Genomic DNA, 24723 nt, shown 5'->3' on the forward strand with positions numbered 1-24723 from the left:
AGCTCTGAGTTCAAAACATGTACACTGTTCATTTCATTCAGTCTTTCATGATATGACGTAAGACGCATGTGACCCTGGCCGTGGCACCACTGGGAAATTAAAAAAGTCATTAGGTTTCGTAATGTTTAATCGCTTATGTAATTATATTTTTCTTATTTAAGGTTTTTTTTAACACTGTGCGCAGATATAGAGGAGAGTTTGATTTGTTCACGTTGTTGATTGGCTGAATAGGACGGGTTTAAAGTGCATTGACCTCAGCTCTAGTATTCTGTTTTCTACTGACCTGAAGAGGACGTCCTACGTGCTGCTCTTCAGCGATGTTCAACGAATATTTCATAGGCCAACAGGATGGGCAGACATTCAAATGAGAAAGGGCATAGAAAGAAAGGGAAAAGCAAGTGGGAGATGAGGGACGGACAGAAGTTGTTCAGCTAACAGGTGTACAGAAGAGACAAGGGAGGTGTTTAGCGTCTAATAAGGGGGTGAAAACTTGAGGGTGTGTGTGTGTGTTTCCCACCCTGTCTACCCATAAGCCTCTTAATTATGTCCTTGATGATTTCCCTGCTCTCTCACCCCGAGCAGACCTTAGCCTTGGAAGGAAGTGCTTAAGAGCGTGAATGTGAAATGAACAGATGGGCAAAATAGTCTGTTTGAGGGCATTTTACTGCTGTTAATAGTTAAAATGTTGCAATTAGAAGTCATTGCTTGAGTTTTTTTATATAGTGCAAGATACCCTCTCTCTCTTTCTTTTCAGTCAACTCTGTGTAGATTTTCAGGTCAATAGCTTCTTTCAGGTGCTGATATTGCGTGTGTGTGTGTTTGTATGTAGGAATTATTGAGGAATAGAGGAATATTTACAGGAAATTCTGTAGGGCAGCGTGGAGGATCATAAATAGGGAATGAGAGCGGTATGATTCTGCTTTGTGCATTAAACAGACAAGGTGTCTTGTTTATATTTGGCCAGCCTGAAGCAAACGTCTCACACTGTCAGCCAACCATGACTCTAAAGGACATACGCACACACTAGAAATTCAAAAGTTACTTAGTATTCACACATTATATGGTTGTTCTCATAAATAAAACAAAGTGTCAAACAGCTTTAAGGGTATTGTTCTGTTGTAGCTGCTTCTGGATGATTATTAACAATTTAGCTGTGCTGCCTAGAGTCTCTTAAACCAATATAATAAAGTCTCTTAAACCAATATAATAGATAGGACTGTGCCAATCTATTAAAATATGTAATCAAATAAATTACATGATGCACTTATTAATTAATCAAATATCCCCAAATTAGTGCTGGGCAGTATGATCTGAAAATCTGTATTTTACTGTCTGGAGTACATAGATTATAAAAACATTGTATGGTCAAATACTTATTTAATAATAAATAAATAAAATGGTGGTAATCAAATCAATTTATAAAACTAACAATTTAGTTTATCTTAAAAGGTAATGGTTCCCTTTTTGGCAAGTTTACTGTTTAAATTAAAACATGTATGAAAACTTGTGTAATATTCTGTAAATATTCCTCTACTCTGCAATAATAATATATTTGTTATAATTTCTTCAAATTAAACCGAACTTTTATTTTGACGCGTTGTCGTGAAGACCAGTTTCTGTGTATATGACATGACGATCGTTTCATCAAATAAAATGGTGAAATGCTTGTAAAGTTAAAGGTAGGCTTGGCAATGTTTTTCCTTAAACACTTTTTGTTTTACAGAACAGATTTAGTTATCTCTTCACATCCTAATAGCGATCAATAATAGAAGTGGTCTAAATATTAAAACATTTACATATATGTTCTGTGGAAGTCTCAGGACCAAAAAAAGTTCATCCAATCATTGCATTCGGTCTGAATACAGTAGCCTACGTAGCGGTCTTCGTGCCCATTGAATAAATATTTTACATATTTTACGTGAAATTGAAACCACAACAGTTGGTTGAACTCGTACCATATTTCGCCCAGCAATACCACAAAAATAATTTCATTTATTCGTATTAAAAGTGGATTTAAAATCTACAGCAATCAATAATATAGCTATATATATGATATATATATATATATACAGATGATCCTTCAGAAATCATTCTAATATGCTGATATAATATGCTTTAATATGCTCAAGTAACATGTATTATTTTTGTCAGTGTTGAAAACTGTTTAATATTTTCATGGAAACTGATTTTTTTTCTTCCCCCAGAAGTCTTTGATGAACAGAAAGTTCATTTAATTGCAAACAGCAATTTTGTTGCATTATAAATGCCTTTTCTATCACTTTGATTAATTTAATTATGAAAATCTCGACCCCCAAACTTTTTTCTTTGTTCAAATGTTTTACTGAGTGGAAAGTAAAAGACATAAAAAACAGACATAGTGAAGACAGTCCACTTTTTTTTTTTTACTATTACAACAAAGAAAACAACAGAAGAATGATAATTCAAAGGAAAATTGTTTGCACTCAATGAATGCATTAAAATAACAGCCCTAATAATGTATTTTTCCTTGCATTTTTTAATATTCTTGAACTCCCTGCCTAGACTCCCTGCAGTTTCTCTCTGTCTGTCTGTCTTTCCATCCTTCCACCGTTGCTTTGTTGTCACAGAAGAGGATCAGTGTCCACTATCTCATTGAGGAGTGTGTTGATTTGGTGAGAGAGCCAATTGTAAAGGAGGACTCTGAGAAGAGCGTATGAGAGGGATCATCTTATAGCTCATGAGACGCAGAAGCACACTCTGCTGTGCTGTAGGGTGTTCCCTGAGATCAAGTCTCACTTAGTGTCTCTTGTAATATGTAACCTTCACTGTCTCTGTCTGGGAGAGTCATGTACTAGACGCCCATGTTTTACACTATATGTCATGTTCTGTCTCTCTCTCTCTCCATTTCATTGAAAAGCGTCTACATTTCAAAGATTCTTCATGTTAAACTGTTTTCCTCGGGGCATGGTGGGATTTTGTGTGTGATTTCAGATGAGTGTCAGTCAGCAAACGGAAGGCAGAGTGGAGTCAAGCTCCCACCAACCAGCAGCGACAGACATGTTCACGACCCCAAACGCTGGAGCACTGCATCAAGGTGTGTGTGTCTGAGTGTTTTAAATTAAGTAGTCTAGATTAAATTGTTAGCTGATGCATTAGTAATTGCATTTCTTGAAATGCCATAAACTGGTGTTGTCAGCAGTGTCATTTGAGTGCATTTCTTAAAGGGATAATTCACCCAAAAGTGAAAATAATATTACTTGCTTGCCCTCATGTCATTCCTATCTGTATGCTGTTATTTTTTTCTGTGGAACACAAATTTCAGCAAATAATCTTCATAAAAGTAGTCATGTGATGCATAGCAAGAGTTGTGAAGCCATACGCTTTATGAAATTTACTGTTAGACACTATTTCATAATAATACTGAAAACCACCCTGACCCGAGCATTGACTCATTGAGATGAACCTGGGAACCGACTGAGAATGAATCATTCAGTTTGATTTGTGTTTTGGATCAACCAGTTCATTCAAAAGAACTTATTCTAACAAAGAAAAAAAAAACTGATCAGTATGTCAAGTTTAATCATTCAGTGACTAATGGCGTAAATTTCAGTCTATTCCTCGCTTAATGCAATCATATGGCTTCACAAGAGTTTGAATATAGTGAATATAGTTTTATGAACTTTTTTATTGGGGCTTTTTGTCTCTTCTAGCTTAATAGAAGTAGTAATTATGAACGGTCATTAAATGTAAAATAATTATGTGTGAAGATTCTTCAAATATCCTTTTATGTTCAAAGGGAAAAAACAACAGCATATAGCTTTGGAAAAACATGAGGGGAGAAAATAATGACAGTATTTGTATTTTGTGAACTATCCCTTCAAACTCATGTCAAACATATCACAACAGGGGCGTGCGGTCCATATACTGTAAGCTGCGAATGCTCTGCATACCCAAGCCATATGTGGACTCGCTAATTAATATTAACAATATAAATTACTATAAATTCCTTTGTTTGAGGTGTACCATAAAGCTTACATGATAAAATGTTGGTAATATGTATGTCTGTCTGCTATTTGTTTATTTGCCAAACAATGGTAATTTTCTTCGAATCTGCTAGTTGCGTGTGTTTCGGGTAAACGTATCCACAGCAGCTTTGGCGCCTACGCTCTGTTGTTATGTATCATCATCGTTGTCCTGCGTTCTCATTGGTTTTCTGGCAAATGGGGGATTTCATTTTTTTCAAAAACTTAGTGTTAAAGACAGACATACTGTTAGTAGACCTACTGTATCTATCTGAGGTTGTTAATCGCTACTATATGCTAATTTCTTATTATAAACACATCCAATGTATCTGCACATTTTTTGACATGACGTGCCACCCAGCATACCGAGTTAAATAAGTCACCGCTCGCCACTGCGAGAGATATTTTAAGCTAACTCTTCTAGTGTGTGTACTTTCCCCAAGTTTGGCTTGGAGCATCACAATAAGGGTGTAGAGTGGATGTGTGTGTGTGTTACATGAGGATTGTCCTATTGTCTTATCCTCTCTCTGCTTCCATTGCTGCTGACAGAGGGACCATTGACTCTGTGCTGACTCTCTTTCTTTCTGTCCCACTTAAGCTCCCTCGATCTCCTTTAAATCCTCCCTCTCCCGTCAGCCAGTTACGAGTGGACGGCCCAAAGAGGATGGGGTGGGATTAAAGGGTTTTTAAAACACAAAATAAGGAGTTTGGGGTAATTTGGCAGCCTGAATCCCAGTTTACAGGCCTGCACTGCTACACGGCCGGATGCAAGACATCAGAGGGAGATGCTCCCACCCAGATAAATAGCAGTCAAGAGAGAGAGGAAATCCTCTTCTCATTTTTCCCTTTTTATGTTTGTTTTTTGGAGTTTTTTAAATTCTATTTAACCAGACTAATCTGGTCTCCGATGAAGTTTTATTGTTCTTTATGCTGAGCCAATAAGGCTTAGAGACACTGATTCGAGCCTCATGCCTACGTTGTGCTGGCAAAGAAAAAAAGATCGGGAGAGTGAGCGAGAGAAGGAGTACAATGACTTGGTGGCATCACCGTCGGTTGTACTAAATCCAGCCCTGCGCAGGGAGAGAGGCAAAGATGCGGATATCTGGAAAACATCCCGAGTCTGACACACATCTGTTAATGTATCCTTTTATTCTCTCACACACACACACACACACTCAGAGAGACACACTCCAGCTCTTGGACTCGTGACACTTTTTGCATCTGAGTGCATCTGTACATGTGTAGCGATGTGTATGTGTTTGTTCGCTTGTTTGTATGGTGTGGGCTGCGCCCCGTAGGCCTCTTTTTCTCCTCCTCCCTCGATTCCTTGTAAGCGGCGTGCATCACTAAAGGAAATAGAAAAACCCCAGAAATTGGACCCCATCTCCATCGCCAGTCGCCGCAGAAAAACCCAAATCGCACAGCCCACAATACGACTGATAACATTCACGCAGTCTTACACGCTTGCTGGATTTGACGGCACGGCGTACGGTGGCAGCGGTTCGTGTTTTTTGGAATACCCATGAATCCCTGGGAAAGGCCTGACTCCCACACATAGCTGTTCTGTGTTGACTTGATGCTGTGTGTGTATGAGTGTGTGTGAAAGAGATCCAGGCCTGTCTGCTGTGAATGCTAGTACACTGAACAGGATAGTAACATTTCTCTGAATGCAGAAGACTAGAATATTCCCATACAGCATTCACTGTTAGTCTGATCGCATAGAGTTAGAGAGATTTCTTTACTCATATATGAAAAACTTGATTCCACAGGAATAGGGCTGCAGAAACGTCGACTTCTGAGGCTATGGATGACCTCTCTAACACCCTGACGAGTCATCGCACCTGGCCTTGGAAACACACAGGTGTGTTCTTTTGAATGCAACTCCATTTAAGTAAATACTGCTCTCAAAGTAGATACAAAAGTAACAGGGTTGAATGAGTACATTGTTCTCAGTATTTGGATGAAGGCGTACAGCTTGTTTTTCAGCTTTATTGGCACAATTTATCTAGTGACTGTGTGTTTCACACAGAGCTCTACTGCCACAGATAATTCCTTCATTAATGCCCTGAGAGTGATATCTTCCCCTCTGTTTTGCCCTCTCAAAAATAGGTTCAAGTTGACTGCCTTTTTTTTCTGCTTGTATTGTACTTAGCTAATCATCCTAAAACATTAATGTTTTATTCTTTTCTGTCCACAGAATAATTAAACTTTTTCCCCATACATATTTATTGGACAGTACAGACTCTAGGCTATTACAGACATTTACATCAGAATTTTAATACACGCATAATCCTGAATGCTAATGGAACAGTCATAATTTAGCATGGAGAAACCCTCCTCCAGTTGAGCCGCAGAGGACGCTTGAACTCAACACTTCCGCCCACTCGTACATACAGTGCACTTACTCAAGATAACCGAGTGATTGGTGCTCGGGCTGATCACCTGATTCAGGTGTGGAGGTAGAAAGATGCTGCTGTGACACTCAAGCGGATGTGTTGGCGTACAACTTTTTTAAGACTTTAATGCAATGCTCACTTCACTTGTAACATTTGTGAGTATTATTTTCTTAAGTTTAAATTTTTTCTCTCTCTTTAGAAATCAACCTTGTTGACCGGAACACACAGGTATTGTTTTATATTTAGTATTATTGTATATTTCTTATTTTTGATGATGCACTGTGTTGTTAACTTTTTCTCGGAGCATCATTTACAGTCCTATAACTGATGAATGTTGACAAAATATGATCTATTTATTAATATAAATCAAAATATTTTTAATAATTTATATTACTGCAGTTAATGCTGATAATTGTAATAATTATATTCTTATTTTGTGACTCATAGGTGCCTGAGGAGGGGAAACTGAAAGTTATTCATTTAGGTTTAGTCTAAATTTGTACAATCAATGCTATTAATATTTTTTTAAATATTTTTTTAACAATATAAACATTGTTTTTTAGTAAAAAAAAAAACAGTTTAACTGATTAAATGTGCTTAAACTATAAAACTGCTTTCAAATAAAACATATTTTTGCAATTCTTTTGATTCTGTTTCAATTACTTTTATAGCTTGCACAGTGTTTGTTCAATCATTTCTTGTCACACTCTATCTTGGAAAAGGGGTCGTAAGATCCTGTGTATGGCCAGTACTGTACAGCCTTGTTGAGTATATATATATATATATAAAAACTTTTCCATGGTTATTCCTTTTTCTGTTACATATACTCCCTAACCATTCTGGCTCGTGCCAGTCACTATCACATTATCAGAATGGATGTTTGAGGGTCTGCAAAGCGCTTTTTTTTATTTTAGTAACACTTGACTTTCTTTGAGCATGGTGGCACAGAGGCCACACTAGTATCCCTGTTCTTGATCACAGGATCAGTGGTGCGGCTTGTGGGCTGGGTTTAATTCTCCACCTGTTTGGTGTATGAGATTACATGCAGAAGAAATGCAGAGGGGATACGCTGCGCGTCTCTAAAGAGGAGGCTGCCGTTTCCCCCCACAGTCTTCACACAGCGGCCGTGTCAGAACTGTCGCCGACCTGCTCTCCGAACTTAATCTGACAGCACCCAGCCATCCATAATCCCTCACTGTATCGTAATCTATTTACTCTGCATTCTAAGAGGATTTTCTTTTTTTTTTTAAGTATATGTACAAGATATATAAATATGAATTTATGCTGGAAATGGAGGAAGGGTCAGGAGAGGAAGCTTTTGTTGCCACCTCTGTTTTTATGCCTGTCTGTTGTCTATTCTTTGCACGTTTTAAGGACAAATCAGTACTGTTGTCACCGTATCATTTTTAAGCATATTTTAAAATATTGCATTGCATATTATCTATTGTAATGTATACATTGCCCTTGATTTGTGCATTAAAACAATCAGCAATTATGATGTTTGATCCGACAACTGATTGAGTAGTTTTCAAGAGGCATCTGTCTTATTTGAATTATTATATTCATATTGTGTTTTTTTTAAATAAGTCTGGCCTCCAGTCACTGATTGTGTGCCAGGAACCATTTTCAACAGCTCAGACTTAAGCTTAAAACTTATAATCACACAGGATTATTTGAGATCACAGTTTTTCTGTGATCTCAACCTTGTAATCCTGTGTCGAGTCAAACTAAGAAAATGTTTTGGATCAAACAATCTTTCTGGCAAAAATGCTGAAATTTGATTGACACATCAATGGGTTTGATAGACGACGAGTTTCTTTTACAACATCCAGAAGCATTGTTAGCTTCTTTTTATGAGATGATAAGGGAGCTTAGATGTTCTGATCATGTTTGTGTATTTTGCAGTGTTACATCAGTCTTATCCATGAGGTCATTGAATTCACGCTTATAATATTCTCTTTTAATATTCATAATTTGAACTTTTTTTTCTAATGTTTTGGAATGTACCAGTGCAGATGTTTTTATGAATTTACCTGAGCAGCAAGGGCCTGGCTCTGCACAGTTCATCAGAGGTCTTTACATCTAATTCAACCAGCTGTCATACACCACCAGATATTGAACAAATCTGCACAAACAAACAGCCATTCACTGTTAGTGTTCATTTCCTGAATGGTTGTGTAAGCAGAGGGCAAACTGGTTTTCAGTCCTCACGCTCCCTGTTGGATCAACAGCCCGAGGAAGGCCTAAAGGTTCATCTGAGTGCCATCTTTCAGACGGTGAGAACACAGTCTGGTCACAGTCTGGTCACTTTACAGGAGAAAAATTTACTTGACAAAATGTTCTCACCTCAATTAAGAGTTAATTAACTGTTCCCGTTTTAATTGCAGCCATTAACATCAATTATGTCACCACTGATTGCACTGTTTTGTCAACTAACACTTGAGTGGTAAAATAGTATACATTAGAGATCCTAGTCTCTATCATTGTAAAACACTATGTCCAAGTTTCACAGACAGGGTTTAGATTAAGCTAGGATAGGGCCTTAGGACATTTAAGTAGACATTTGTTTCTGCCTAAAATTGTTACATTGTTTAAATTAATACATTGTTTGCTAACTGCGTGATTTGTAGGCTATATGTATATTTCTGAAATACATAACTTGGACACAGTCACTTATGATAACAGATCACTCGACAACGTATGTATTTTAAGATATGCCAGTGCAAGTTGCTTTCAGTTAAAACAGCTCAAAATAAGCATTTTACTCTGGGACAAGCTTAAGCCAGGGGTTTGTGTTTATATTTATTTTTGTCATATAAGGAAAATCATTCAATATCAATATTTTCCATTCCATTTATAAATATATACACCAAGTAGTTACTATTTACCTTGCACCCTAATATATGGGAGTGTATAACATCAAAAAAGTTTTCAAATAATTTTCAACCAAGGCAATTTTTCGACAAATGTCACATTTTATATTATTTCAGCAAAACATAAAGTAATTTTTAGTGTTAAGCCTACTCCGCTTGACTCAAACAAAAATATGCCTTTTTGTTGAAAAGGTCAGAATACTTTGTACCTAAAAATAATGATGATAATTAAAAAAAAAAAAAAATGACTTTGAGACGCTCCTTTATATATATTTTTTGCCACGTGACAACACAATGGTTTCCTGCATGTTGTTTACGTCACACTGACTTTAAATTGACAAATATTTTACCGTTTATTATTCAAAAACCAAAAAATTCTTCACTAATAATTTTAATTAAAAAATATTTTAAATATAATTTCAGCTTTTTAATTAGACTTTTTGTAGTATATTCTGAAGATATTAGCCAACAGCGCTGACATTTCTGAATGGAGGCCCCACAAAAAAACGAAAAAAAAACCCGAATAAATACCAAATTAAAACGCTCAACAAGAAGTGTTTTCGCAAAACAGATTAGAAAAAAAAAGAGCTTTTTTAGTCCTAAATATCTTTTTCTTTTTTATATGCCGAGAAAAAGTTATAGTTTGTCTATTAGGGACTATATCTGTAGCTATAGCCTACCTAAACTGTATGTATGGTCAGTGATTTAATGATAAAGTTATATATGAGCTCAGCAAGTGTCCATCTTGACAGCCATAATGTCATCTGTTCCTAAGACCTCAGCGTCAATACTGTAGGAATAAATCCCTCTGGTGGTTTTTCCACCCTCAGCGTTTCTGTAACTCACAGAGGCCTGGAGTCAGCATCTCGCCATCTCAGCAAACCCTTCGCTCATCACACTTCCGTTTTCCCATTAATGCTTTTGGTCGGTAATCTCTTTTACAGTTTTCACATGTAATAATATGGTGCCAATTGTGGACGAGCCGTCCCACTCGGGTGACATTTGGACACATGAGCATATCAGCTAGGCAAGAGTGGATTGCTTCGTACAGCAGTAATGAAAGCGTCCTATCCGCCTCATGAACTGAGAAAATTACACATTTTGAGGACAGTTCATCAAAATATTCTTGACCGAGGGAAGTTTGCTGCTTGGGCTTTTTGCTGCAATAATTCGATTTCGTTTAGATTATTTATTAAAACGACCGGTGTTAAATTGTTTAAAGGAAAAAATACTTGCAAGGGGCAATCTAAAAATAAAGTAGCCTAAAGCTTTCTCAGTGAATTGTAAGCTATTTGAGTTGTAGTAGTATGCTACTCAAACGGCAGTGAAAGGCACATGCCTTCCAGGTAGAGACTGATTAAACAATATCTTCTGTTCTGGTTGAGTAGCCTAAATGACAAAATGATAGGCGAGATAATTTTCAGAACGGAAATTTAAAGTGAAAGCACAGCTTGTTTGTGTGACAGTAGCCTATAAGCTACTATAGCCTATAGGCTAAGCGAAATTTCAGATCAACATGTGAAGTGAGCGTCTAATTAACTTTATCGTATGTGCTCAAAATTAGGCAGAGGTCAGGCTTAAACTAGCATGTGACCTATAGGCTACGTCCCTCTCATGGTTTTACCCAAATTCTCACTTCGGCTTGCAAACGTAGGCCTAACGTTTTCTTTGTTGTTCACTTTGATAGCTGTTAAAATGCCCGTGCCAGCCAGGCTTTACATTTTTAAACTTATTCCATTTCAAAATAATGAAAACTGGATAACGTGGTATTTGAATGTGAGTGTTTAAATGGCCGATCTTAGATGTTATTAAATTCAGAGCTTTATGATAGGCCTATATAGCCTATTGGTTATCCTCTTTTCGCCTTGACAAGTTTATGTAAGGACGAAATATCTAATGTCTGAAGACGGGAGCTTTATTTAGGCTAATTCGGTTTTTTAATGGGGGAAAAAAAAATCACAGATGTTGGTTGTTATCAATAGTGACTAACTCTGTGAAGTTCATGGACATGAAACCACCTCTCCAGAATCATGCCAGCGTCAGTTGAAAGTGTTAGAACGAACAGGCCCTATAATGTTTCCTCTCTCTCACCCCTCGGGCTTTAGCAGGTGCTCCACGCGAGGGCGTGTCCGAGCTCCTCGAATTATTCGCCAGGAAGACAGGGCGCAAATGTTTGTTTGATGCAAATCTTACAAATCCATTCATGTTTATGTAGTGTCGCTGAGCTGCGGTGGAGTCTCAATGCGAGCAAAATAAAACAAATACGAGTAATGTTCTTCTGCGCAAGGTGTTGATTCAGCTGCCAGGTCAACACATCAATAATTAGCACACAAAAACACTGAAGCTGATTAAAGTCGTGCGAATGGGTTCTTTTATTATTAGCCTATGCAAGGCTACTAACGAAATTGTTGTGGGAAAAAAAAACACAACAACAACAACATGATATTCATTGAAACGTCGAGTAGCGTGTCTCTTTCGATGCGCATTTATTTATCATATAATAAAAATGTGATGGGGCTATAATAAATATAACAGATCTTTGTTCCTGTGGTGAGAGACATATAAACAATTTATAACCTGTGCACATTCTTTCTATCCGCAGCTTAATCGACCAAAAGGAAACTTTTTCTGTTCGAACACGTTCATCTAAACAGCTTTGCCAGACCTTTGTTTTTCTCGTGCTATTTCTTTAATGGCCCGGTGCCTGACGGCTGCCTCCCTCCCGCTTTTGACCCATTAACCCAGACCCACCCACGTCATTACCGAATCAGAAGAAGCGATATCGCTCCGGGTTATTTTGGCGAAGCGCTCCTGTGCTCCAGAGCGCGCTGAGATTCTGCTGGGAAGCAATTATCGCGAGCGCATTCAATTACGACCTGATCAAATGCGTTAATAAATATTTAAGAAATTTTGCGGTGCCGTGGCCTTTATAACAATTTACACAAAAAGACCTTCAAACGATTGTGTGTTTTCTAAAGCCCAACTGAATATAGGCCTAGTTAAAGTCCAGGTTTTGAGTTAATCAATTTTACACCACTGCATACTCAGTTGTAGCATCCATTCCCATGGCAAATAACCGCTTTATTGAGGAGCAAAAACTTAATCCTTTCCACATGACAAAAAAAAAAAAAAAAAAAATGCAGTCAGTAGGCTAACATGCGGGTTTTCACTCACGCCCTTAAAATCCTCACAATCCGATGGAAATAAATCAATGTTCATCAAGTTCAGTGCAGATAATCATTCAGCTCTCTCTATATATATCACTGGTTAAAAAAATAAGTTAAGTTGTAATGGCCATGTAAAAGTTGTTCTGAAACCAAAATGCATCCAGGATCTCACGAAATAAATAAAATTGAGGTGCGTTTATTGTACTTTTTTTTAAACTTATTTATTCGTTCGTTGAGAGTTGAAAACATTTGCAACAAGAGTAAATTTCGGGTGATAAAAATCGGACATACCCCAGTCAGAAGTCATGTAAAAATTCTGGTTGTTAACTGATCTTTATTACGGACATGAATGTAATGATCTGCGCTTGCAGTACATTCAGCATTTCACTGGCATTTGGGAATTCTTCCTTAACCACATCTTTCATCCACATGATTTTTTTTCCTTTTTTTTTTTTTTTTCTCGGTTAGAGCAATTAAATCAAGTGCTGTTAAATGCATCCAACAATTGTAATCATGCCCGTGCTCTTTCACCGCAACAAATCTTCAAATGCTAGTTTACCTAATGGAATATCACAGCCAAATATCCCCCGCTCTAAAAAATGTCCAACGTATAATTAAGATTCTTTTTTTCAAAATGTAATTTCCCCCCCACATGATGTTCTCAATATAAAATCCTATTTATTTTTTTCAGGGTAACAAAAATTGGTTTTCAGTATATCAAATAAGTCCAGCGGCCAATTATTGATCTTTGGATTATTTGGGAAAAAGATTTACATAAAGTCGTTTCAAAGTCTTATTAAACCATTTGAAATCCAGTAACACCAACTAAATATGGTCAATGTAACTGACCCAAATACATATGTACAAAATTCAGCTCCGTGAAGCTGACTAGAATCTGTCATCCTAAAAAATAACCATATTTAGAAAACGAAACAGCTGTACAGGGTTTGAGAGGTGGAGGTAAACGGTCGCTGAGCGTTCAGTGTCCCGTGTAGAAAAACGATAATCCAGATCAGGCAGGAGAGTGACGCGAGTTCGGCGAAACACTTCAGAACCAGAACTCTGGCTCGTCGAGTAAATGTAATTAAGTCTCTTCAGTGACAAAAAAGGGAAAACTAGCTTTCATTTCATTCCACAACTTTGCCATTTTCCCCTCTCTTATCGCTAAGGGGAAGGGGGAGGGGGGCGAACATCTAACTATTCTGTTAAAATCTGCAAGTCCGTATATATTTTTTTCCTTAAACTCAGCACACTATTAAAACAGAGAGATTGTGAAAATGGAGGGCATTTAAAAATTTTTAAAAAAAAATAATCAGATCACAAGACTTGGAACCTCCAGGATGCTTGGTCTTTGTAGTCCAAACAGTCTGTAGTGTTGAAGTTGAGCTTCCAGGAGGAGGCCGTTTGCTCCTTGTAATCCAGGCAGTCAGAAGAATTGAAGGCCAGGCCAGTGCCACTGTAGGCCTGGTGGTGATGGTGGTGGTGATGTCCTGAGGACTGACTGATGTGGTGGTGGGGGTGCGTGGACATGGACGAAGCTGCCATGGGGCTGAGCTGGTGAGGGTGGTGGTGAGAGTGCATGGGGGCCAGATAGGAGCCACAGTCCACCCCACTGAAGTAAGAACCGGAAGGAGTCGGGTAGCCCTGGCTGTAGCCGGTGGTCTGGTTGTAGGGCATGGGGTAGGAGGAGCCGGCCGTGCCTGAGACAGAGCGCTGCATGCAGGAGGTGTTTGAGGGAGCGACGGGCTCCGGCAGGGAGACGGACGGGGGTGCGGAGCCTGGAGAAATGGCAGGGCTCCAGATTGAGGAGACAGTACTGATAGAGGTAGAGGTGCTACTGATGCCTGTGTTATTGGTGGTGGAGGAAGAGGAGGAGGAGGAAGAGCCAGCACTGGAGACTGCCGGAGGGGTGAACTGGCCGCTGCTCTCGGAGCCTGTGCTCTCCCGGGTGGGCGAGGATTTCTTCTTTGCAGGCCGAGCTTTAGTGCTGCTGCCACTCTGCTGCTGCTGACGGCATTTAGCACGACGATTCTTAAACCACACCTGCAGGACGGAGAGAGGAAACAAAAACACTTCAAAAACACTGTTTGAACAACACCTTTAAAAATAGATGCACATGAAAAGAGGACAGCACAGAGTCCATTACGCCTAATACACACACGCACACAGAGCCCCATTAAATGATTATGGAGACCTTCGTGCTTGGCTGAAGGACATGTTGGAGAGCCATTGTGCAATATCAGAGTGGAAAATAGCTAGTTATTAGCAGTTCCTGGCTTTAATTTGCATGCAGGGCCTTTCTGCTTTACTGTGTGGATCTAATTTCAGTGCTTGTAGACGACTGGGTGATAGCAGCCTATTGAGTTTCTCCGCAGAGATGGTAATTCAATAGTGGAAGGAGGGTCTGACCGTGTAAAGCGTTTTGTTTCATGTGCTTATTAAGAGCAAATAAAATTGCTTGGGAAATTGACGGAGGGTTGCTCCTTTAGGCCTCGGATCACTTCAGAAAAAGCATTATTTTCATGAAAAATCCACAGCGGACTGTGGGAATTTAACATTTCCTCATCAGTGGTATTTACATCAAAGTGAGTGAGCATTTTAAATCACAGTGATCTGGGAAACACCTTCATATATTTGGATATATTTGGCCACATTTCCTCAGTGCAGGAAATATAAATTCAAAATGCACAAACAAATGCACTAAACACTACTTTGGTTTGGAGATTACTAATTATTCAAACGTAATTTATTAAAATTCTTTCATGCTGCATTATTCAAAACAAAAACAAAACGACAACAAAAAAAATAATCAAACAGACAGAGGAGCAGAAGTCACCTGCCAATTAACCCCAGTTCTGTAATGGCTGTACAACTGACAACCAAAATGTCAAACACACACCTAGGAGTCACACACCTGTAATAATAATTGCAATAATTGTAATCATATTACAAACTACTATGAACTTTCAAGAAAATCAGTAGGGGGAGCAGCTGAGCATAAAGCACATTAACGAATATTTGGGAAAGTTGTCATACTTGAACAATTGTTTTTTCTAAAGGAACCATTTAGTCTATTTGGATTTTTTTTTCTCCAAACATTTAGAGGTTACATGTACCTGAACTCTGGACTCAGGAAGGTTGATCTTCAGTGCCACCTCCTCTCTCATAAATATGTCCGGATAACGAGTTTTGGCAAAGAGCGATTCGAGAATGTCAAGCTGTGAGCGCGTAAATGTCGTTCTTTCCCGTCGCTGCTTTCTGGGCGTCGCTGGGGGAAGAAAAAACATGTCAAAAGAGTACACACAATAATATATTATGATTTTGTTTACATGTGACATAGCAAGTAGCTATGGACTTTTTCAAGGACTGTTTTCGGAAATTAAAGTAATTTTAGCTTATCTTAAAGCGCTTTTAAATTATTAGAGGACTTTGAGGTTTTGTGGGTTATGTGTGCGTGTATAGTCCTATCTGTTATTTATATATTTATATATATATATATATATATATATAGCCTATGCTAAATAATACAACGAGCATATTAGGTCAAATACGTCCTTTTTAAACGTCGACAAATGCGCTTACACAATGTCAAGAATTTCAGTAAAGCTTTATTGAAAACAGTTTCTAACAACTTAAAAAAAAGACAAAAAAAAGACAAAAACCACAGACGTGATTCTTGCGCACAAAGCGCTGTGTTAAACACTGTTCACCGTAGGCTACACGTAAACCGTGTTATTGAAGTACCTGGGTATCCGACGGACGGGTGCAGTAGGTCCATGGCCGCACCGCTCAGCCCCAGGCCGTTCATGGCGTAGGGGGGCTGTTTGAGGTATGACATCATGCTAGAGGCAGTCACGGGTCCCCCCAGATCTTGCCAATAGTTCGATTTCCCCCGATGTTGCAGTTTGACGAAGGACGGACCCGATTTAAGTTACTGAAATGTGATTGTTATAATATTAACAACTGGTATTAACAACATTTGTTTCAAAAGGAAATAAAAGTGTGAAAACTGCAAAGTAAATTAAATAGGAGTCAATAAGAACTGAACAATTATTAGAGAAAATAAAGTAGCCTATAAATAAGTGACAATCTAATTGGTTTCCTGGTTTTTAAATTATACAGAAAATTTATCTATTAGGCTACCTTTTTCGATGATGATGATGATAATAATAATAGGCTACTACTAACCTTACTACTAGGCTACTAATAATAAGGAACTTAAAATAGCAGTGGTGAAAACTGATACCAGGATGCTTGATGTGAATTAAAAGTATAATTGTATTTCTAAATATTTCTACAATTTTGAGTTCATTTTGAGTTTGAGTTTTAGCTGAAATATGGTTACAAATATAAAGTATGAATATTCCCCATTTTCTGACATTTCCTACATAAAAGACAAAAAGCATTTAAAATATTTTATAAGAGTTAGCTACATTTATTTTACATTCGTTTTTTTAAAGTAATAATTTAATGTAATGATTTAAAGTACATTTTAAATACGGCTCTGCAGAGTCTATCTTAACAGGGCATTTAAGACTAAATCTGTGCGGTTTAAAAGTAGCCTATTTATCAAAATAATTTGATAATAAAACTTGCAGGCCTAATAAACATGGAATTCAGTGTCACACTGAATTTAGCTTTGTGTAAAAACACACAAAAAAAGAAAGCGTAATAGACAATGTTTATTGTTAATTATTTAAAATTGTTTTGTTGAACATTACATCTTTCAAAATAGGTAGGAAAAAACAGAGATAGGCTACTTCTAGAAAATGTATAATCGTTTCGTAGCCTATATTATAATTACAGTCTGGTACAGTTAAATAAATAAAAAACGTAGACTATATCTAGCCTACCGTATATTTGACACGTCGTATTAATTTCGTTAGTCATTCAATTTTTAACCAAATGTAGGAGCTGACTGGTTATCTAGTGGAAATGAATGTGGATGGGCCCCGTGCTGAGAGCACCGAGCTGTTTAGAGTTTTGTGTATTCCAATCTATTCCTTGCTTATTCTTTACTCTGTAAAGACTGGTTAGAAAGAGCACATCTACGTGCAAATTAACTCAATTACAATGCAGATTAGACCTCAGGGGAAACACCTTCATTTCTTGGCCTTATCACCAAAATAAATTAACAAAAAAACAAAACACGCCTCTCCAATTACTCTCCAAGTGAGCTGGCTTAGGCTGTACTGCGGCGGTGAGTTGATCTGTGCAAAAATGCTCGTGTTCGATTCAAATATAGGCGACGGGTCGCTATACTTTTTAGATTTAATTCATTTTGAAACATTTGCTTCGAAGCGACTATGACAATTACCCGACTGTTTACTGCGTAACTTAAACACACCACTGACGTCGGTAGAGTGAAGAGGTCAATAAAAATAAAAACTTTTGTCTAAATAGTATCTAAATAGTATAATTAACTTTTCAAATTTGTCTAAATAGTACATCAGAATATCAAATGTTGTGCAAACATAAAAAAAAGAAAAGAAATTGTAACACTAACTGAAACTTGTAGCCTATTATAGTTCCGTTTTGTGAAGAGTTGAACTAAAATTAGGGGGGGAAATAAATGAAAAGGCGCATTTGTTCTTACCTTTTTCAGAACCCTGCGTCCTTCTCCTCTCCTCAATTTTTGCAGTCTGACAAGAAGATAAAAATATCCACCAGTGGAAGAGTTCAGGAAGGAAAATCGACCGAGGAACCTCACCAAATAAATGTCGTCTAAAACTCCTCAAAACTGCAGCAATGTTGATATGGCGCACGTGTCTGGCTTTTAGCTGGACTTCTTGTTGCCTATTGAGTGTGTGTTCCCGGGGTTTAAAACCAAATACATTAAACTCATTTGCTTTGGCTTTCTCGTTCGTGTCTGTCACTAGTTTAAGGTGATTGCTAATGTAGACGGATGGAGATTGATCACCTTCTCCTAACCCTGCCTCTCTAAGAGCGTAGGACACCTGCAGATCCGCCCACTCCAGCCAATCACCGCGCATTCCCTGCTTGATTGACAACTGTAACAACCAGTCCACGGGCAGAACCTCTTTAAAGCCCCACCCCGCGCTGACTAAAGACATTACGAACATGCACCGTCCAAATAAACCTTTAGAATTTCGAGAAGACCTAAAATATCCAGAAAAGTGTTGACAATACAGTTAAACATTTCCTAGAAATTGGTTGGTAAATATATTAAGAAATGGGCTTCATTTTATGAAATTAAGGTAGGCTATAAAGTAGGCTATAAAAACATTTAAACTAGCTATTTAAATTATAATATTACTAAAAGACCTTACGACTGCGATATTGACCAAAACATTTAATTAGGAAGTCGTGTCAAATCTAAACAAAACATTTGTCTAGTTGCTTAATTACAATTGTAACAGTTTTGCGTCTTGAAATGTATTTTATTTGGTTTAGCCGACCTCTAGAAAAAATCGGAAACCATATCGAATATTTGAATAATATTAATTTATTAATTCATGTGAAGCCAGAATTTACCCACTTGGATTAAATAGTCTAATATAATTAAAGCTATAACCACTATCCAAAGAGTTAGAAAATTAGAGGGAAAAAATGAGAGGACATTAAGGTCTTTACTGAAATGTCTGACATCACGCAAATAAAAATAAAAATAAATAATCCACAAAGTAGCCGTTTGATGCTACAAAATTTAAGTTATCGATTCATGTAGGCTATATCGATTTGAAGCGGGGTAAAATGCATCAAAAAAGTTTAATTTATCCACTTTATCTATTTTCATTTTTATTGTTAACCCGCCTCATGAATATTAATGAGTGGCTAATCCCCACTTAGAATTACATTTCAGAATAGTGTGCGTAAAGTTTAATAGGCAGACGGAGAGGAAACGTGAAAGGGAGTGAAGAAAAACTCGGCCCTTCCAGAAAAGAAACGAAATCAGCACATAGAGAGAGTATGAGCCTCAGAGAATCAAAGAAAGCACCTTTCAAGCCTCACTTTCCCAAAGAAATGCCAATAAAATACGGTAACAGAATATCACGGAGGGCGCGGTGTTTCCTTAACTGTTTCTGAAAGGCTCAGAAGATCTTAATAAGGCTTCGCTCGGTCCTTTTGTTGATCTCACAAAATCAACTCATTCTAATTGAGGCCTGAGCTGAAAGCGACCTAATGTTCAAAGCAAGTGACCGCCGGAGGAACGAAATTACATTTTTACTATATGGGGCATCCAATCAAAGACCGGGCGGCTTTACACGTTCTTCTATAGATCAACAAAGTCATCGACAAAAGTACTCTTGGGAATAACAGAGATGCTGCTGTTAGCCGTCAATAGACGCGGAAAAACTAAAGGGAAAGTTATTGGATACTGCTGAGAAGTACGGTGACAGGGAATGCGCATATTAAATGTTTATACCGCCTGTTTAAAGCACAAGTGCTGCCTCCAGCCCCACATAAAGGCAGATTCCACCTGCCCTTAAACTATATCCACGAACAATAATAATAATAAAATGTGATCCTTAAACACACACAAAAGAAATATACTAGCCTATTCCTGCATTTTGTCTGTTTGCTGATTTATTCTTTCGGCCCTGATGTTGCTAAGACCCCGTGATAAACCCCGAACAAGTATCAAGTTATCAGGTTGCAAGAAGCTTTTGTAATAAGAGTATTTTGTCTAATCCCAAATTGCAGTCGAATTTTCTAAATGCTGAGCTCGTAAATCTCGGGATTAGAGGAGGCGAGAAGAGGAGGGGGAAAAGTTTGGTTTCTTTAGCCGGCAGGATGGGAGCGAGTCGGCGATGTTGTCGGTCCTTATTAAAACGATGATGCATAAAATACGATATTGAAGCTCGTACAGAAGGCTCGGTACCGTTTCCTCCGGTGTATTTTAGGACGAGGGAAGGATTTTCGGCGGTCGAGAGGCTTCGTCAAGTCCAACTGCTCAACACCTGAAGTCAGGCCGTGGACTTCAAAGCAGCTGGATCCACAGAACGCGCGCTCTGCTCGCGCTGAGATGCTGTCCTGCTCTCGACGCTGTTTTGGATAGCTCTTTTCTTTTTGTCTGTGATAAGAACATTTATTTCGAAAAGCTTTCATTTATTCATTTTTTTCTCTCCCACATACACTATTGGTTTAAGCCTGAAAACAACAGTTGGCAAAATGGACAACAATCAGGTAAGGAGGGAATTGTGCATATTGACAATGTCACTTGTATGTGAGTGTGTGAACTAGAACTACCCAGATAATATGTTCGATTTTTTTTACATTTTTTATTTTTATTCACGTTTGTGTTTGAGTGTGTGAAATGAAGAGAAAATACCTGAGATAAGACAATCTAAACTTTCAATAGTTGCTTGACTGAAACAGAACATTTACTGAATTACGATATCGGCTAATACAATAGCCTTAACCACAAATGCATCAAATAATTTAATCAAATATATATATATTTTTTTTACAAAAAAGAATAAAGTTTGAGCGTTTTAAGAGCTACTTGTAAAAAAGTGCACTAAAAAGACAGACTACTTTAAGCGTATTCCAAAAGTAAAATATTAATAGCCTATTCCATCCCACGTTTCACGGGGACAAATCAGATGTATGCATACACACCTTGTATTAAATTAAGCATCTGAATGGACTCAAGAACAGTTCAAAGCGGTCATTTGGATATGAACACCACGCTACCGTCTCATCGGGATTACACGGACCTCGCCACAGGTCTAATGCATAAAATTATGACATGCGTTTCAAGCATCTCACAGGCTAAAACTCTCCGATTAGTTAAGGCAACAAACAAATGTCCTTTCCGCCGCCGTGTAATGGCTTGTGAACGCCAGTAAGTGTCTCCTATTCAGAAGATTACAGTCATTTGTGATAACTGCAAAATAATAAAAACAAAAACAAAACGCCCGGGGGGGAAATGGAGGTACAGTCAGACCCAACCAGTCAGCAAATGAATGTGGAAGTATTAGAAGGGCTAAGGGAGGACGTCAGCTGTCAAAACTTATTTTGCTCGTTAAATGGAGGACGCGAAGCTGCGGTGATGACTGTTTGGCTCAGAATTAAGTGTCTGAGGGAAAGCAGATGCTTTGGACGGAGTGATTCTGCCTTAATCTCCCTCAGAGGAAAGACTTCAAACAAAACAAAACGCAAACATTCATTTAGAAATAACCCTAAAATGTCCCTCTCGAGTGCCTGTAAATTGTTTTATTAATTGATATTATATATATATATATATATATATATATATCGTCTGTCTTGTTTAGTCATAGTGCGACTTCATATGGGTTTTAAAGTAATGAGAGTCAGAAACGTCAGTCCAGTCAGAACATACGAAAAATAAAACATCATTGATTAAAGTGATTAAGACATTAGGTTAAACATCATGTAGACAGGCAAATCTATTCAATAATGACAGAAGAAAATATGCAATTATTTGGAAAAAAATATATAAAAACGAACAGAACTGCATTAACGGCAAAATTAAATAAATGTGTTTTAAAATTCAAATTCTAAGTTTATTCAGTATCAGCTGAAAAACGATGACACACACTTTTCTTTAGAAAAACAAGGCCAAATCCATTAGCAACACCCAAAACCACACGAGCTGCTGCTTGATTCGAGTATGAAATCATTTTGAATTTTATTGAACAGTGATATTTATAGTACAGTTGAATAAATAAACCGGTGATGCTCGTACAATAAAGAAGTGAAATATGCGGACAAGAAAAGCCTCCCTTCTAACTATACAATAAATATTAAAGTCTTTGAGCAAATGTACAAGATTGTGAAGATGGTTACTTTAAAAACGTCTCAAACAGTAATAAAAGCAAACAGTAATAAATTACTCTGATCGTGACTGCTTCTGAAAATAAAGTTGTTTTTTCTCCATGCTTTTTTAAGCCTCAAACAGTGAAATGAAATGTACAACATGACCGTTTATTTCTGTTTAAGCACTCGCAGTATTTCACTCTTCTCACTAAAGAAAGCTCTAAAATGTTTGGTAAACATATTAAACAAAGTCAGTAAAACACAAAATCATTTTTTTTAAATGCAACAAGTTCCCCTTCACAAATATTCTACACATAGAAAGTTGAGTAATTAAAACATTTCAGCTCTTGTTAGAGGAGAACATGCTGATAGATTTTCTTAAAACTGAAATGTGATATGATTTTGAAACCCAATCCTATTCACAAACAGATTGTGAAATGTCCCCAGTTTATGCGCTGTACCGAAACTTTGAGTTATAATGTCCTGTAAGAAAGAAACTGCAAATGTCTTAGTGTTCAGATTCATCTAAATTGTAATGGATTTAACCATTTAGTCAGAAAGTTTTCGAAATTGTACAGCTTTTTGCATCTCCTCAAATATTAGTTCTTCAAGTACCTTGTTTGTGAAATCCAACAAACCAAACAATAACAAAGTGTTTGAATTTGTGTATGTGAAACAATAAATCTCTCTTGTATTAATGAAACAGGATGCATCTCAGGGCATTCAGCAGTTCTTCAGCCCTTACATAATAAAAAGATCAACATATGAAGATTTAAAACAACAATAATAAAGTGTATGCTGTAGTCTCTATGACACAAATACATTTCAAGACTTTGTAGCGTACACGTCATCTTGCTCCTTTTTTGCTTCGGAAATGACCATCACTGAAGAACGCACTTCTCCTCTTTTTTTGCCATCTTGCCTTTGTTCTGTTCTAGGGTTCTCTCCAGGTGCTCATCTTCCTCTTCAGCCCTGCCGACACACACACAGGACACACAGGATCAAAGGTCACACACATGGACACAGGAGAATGCCACCTGCACCTCCACCACCTATGACCTGTACTCTGTCTGAATGGCTTCAGCTCTTGAAATATTCACAAGCCCTCTCTGCCTGACTCCATCCCCCCCACAAAACACCTAAACATGCTCAGTGGCAAAGAGAATGAGGGTGACTGCAAACTTTGGCCTTTAAACCCTCCCTGAACCACGCTACAGGGCCTAAAGGACTAATCAAGCAATCCCACAATGCCTTGCAGCAGGAGGACTTACTCTTTCTCCTGGGCGTCCAGGTCTCGGACCAGCGCGTCACGTTTGTTGACCAGTATGACCAGCTCATCCAGCAGCAGCTGCTCTCGGCGCTTCTGTGCCTCCGTCTTCTGCCAGTCTGGTAGATGGAGAGGAAACAAGGGAGAATGTTAGAGAAAAAGCTGATCACTAATCACCTCACAACACCTTCCAACACAATCCAGGAAACGGGACTTAAAGCGATAGTTCACCTGAAAATCACAGTTACTCACCGTCATGTCGCTCCAAACCTGTATGACTATCAAAAACGAACATATTATAAAACATCTCAATGTTGTTTTATCTTCTTTTCTTTTCCGCAGAAGAAAGAAACTCATACAGGTTTGGAATGACATTAGGGTGAGCAAATGATGACAGAAATGTACATTTTGAGTGAACCATCCCTTTAAAGACATAGACGTCATATACTGGGTTTTAGTGAGAAAGACATCACTGTCCCGTGATAAAATATTCAGAGAAGAAAGCGTAGCCCGTACTGTTGTGGAGTTATTGTGAAGTTGTACCAGGGCACCCACAGATTCCTGTATGGAGAGCAGCCGCACGGTGGAATTCAGACTAAAAGGATCTGATAACGCGAGTGAATGCGAGGTACACTATGCGTGAATGCGAGGTTCTTTAAGTACACTAACTGCTTTCAGACGCCTCAAAACAGCTCCCAAAGAGACGCACTGACGCGTTTATGATAGCATGAATACATTAAGATTCACACTAAGAATAAATAGCCAAAAATCTGTCCATAAGTACATTATAATTCAGATTTTTTCACTTAAACAAACATGGAGTTCCATAATCTGGAAGAAATGTACTTGTATATGTATTTTTTTTGTAATGTAATGTATAAAAGGCGCGTAACTTTAGCAAAGGTCTCTGTGAGGTGACCTGCTCATGTCCCTCTGCCAACAACAGGTCTGAAATATCAGCCAGGCAGACGAGATCAGGCCTTACTGATACCAGTGCAGATTAGGGCCCTGCTCACAGCCAAGGGGAAGTTATCTTACCGGGCCTATTCTTCAGCCCGCTGTAAGAACAGACTGTACTTGTGTCTTTACACTGCTTTATTAGCGCTCCCTCATGCACATAGACTCACAAAAATACACGCATACAAAATCAACTTCTCTTATTATATAGAGCCGCCAATTTCTATCAAAAAAAGAAAAGAAAGATAAACGCACATTCGGCCTTCTGAAAAGTCAATACTTGAAATAAATGTACTTCATTAAAAATAAATATGTTAT

At 37.9% G+C, this 24723-nt stretch overlaps 3 protein-coding genes across 11 annotated transcripts in view; 1 reads left to right on the forward strand and 2 right to left on the reverse strand.

Annotated features, from left to right (window-relative positions):
• Positions 1–8463, forward strand: part of wdpcp (WD repeat containing planar cell polarity effector) — a 96006-nt gene extending 87543 nt beyond the window's left edge. The window contains exons 15-18 of one of the 4 annotated variants that reach the window (XM_082143087.1): positions 2971–3073; positions 5771–5862; positions 6597–6625; positions 6845–8460. In XM_082143087.1, coding sequence (XP_081999213.1) covers positions 2971–3073; positions 5771–5862; positions 6597–6625; positions 6845–6892 — 272 coding nt within the window. In that variant the 3' untranslated portion in view covers positions 6893–8460. Of the gene's footprint in view, positions 1–2970; positions 3074–5770; positions 5863–6596; positions 6626–6844 lie in introns of all 4 variants that reach the window. The other 3 variants (XM_082143089.1, XM_082143088.1, XM_082143090.1) reach the window with 3 other exon arrangements.
• Positions 8464–12751: 4288 nt separating this feature from the next.
• On the reverse strand, positions 12752–18768 carry otx1 (orthodenticle homeobox 1). Its single transcript, XM_082142561.1, has 4 exons — positions 18034–18768; positions 16182–16371; positions 15554–15705; positions 12752–14480 (listed from the first exon to the last, which is right to left on the reverse strand). Exons 2-4 carry the CDS (start codon positions 16276–16278, stop codon positions 13755–13757), a joined length of 975 nt encoding a protein of 324 aa, XP_081998687.1. The 5' UTR covers positions 16279–16371; positions 18034–18768; the 3' UTR covers positions 12752–13754.
• A 3260-nt stretch (positions 18769–22028) lies between these two features.
• Positions 22029–24723, reverse strand: part of ehbp1 (EH domain binding protein 1) — a 140692-nt gene continuing 137997 nt past the window's right edge. For all 6 annotated transcript variants that reach the window (XM_082142728.1, XM_082142727.1, XM_082142729.1 and 3 more), the window contains 2 exons: positions 23453–23567; positions 22029–23153 (listed from right to left, as the gene is read on the reverse strand). In XM_082142728.1, the coding sequence (XP_081998854.1) occupies positions 23063–23153; positions 23453–23567 (206 nt within the window). In that variant the 3' untranslated portion in view covers positions 22029–23062. The remainder of the gene's footprint in view (positions 23154–23452; positions 23568–24723) is intronic.

The sequence above is a fragment of the Leuciscus leuciscus genome, assembly GCF_965113295.1.
Source record: "Leuciscus leuciscus genome assembly, chromosome: 17".
Lineage (NCBI taxonomy): Eukaryota > Metazoa > Chordata > Actinopteri > Cypriniformes > Leuciscidae > Leuciscus > Leuciscus leuciscus.

Excerpts from the sequence above, each read along its gene's own strand:
- otx1 (XM_082142561.1), bottom strand. The coding sequence starts at position 16,278 with ATGATGTCATACCTCAAACAGCCCCCCTACGCCATGAACGGCCTGGGG. Across the intron at positions 15,706-16,181 it reads CCCGTCCGTCGGATACCCAG|CGACGCCCAGAAAGCAGCGA; the intron begins GTACTTCAATAA and ends TTCTTCCCCCAG. Across the intron at positions 14,481-15,553 it reads TTCCTGAGTCCAGAGTTCAG|GTGTGGTTTAAGAATCGTCG; the intron begins GTACATGTAACC and ends TCCGTCCTGCAG.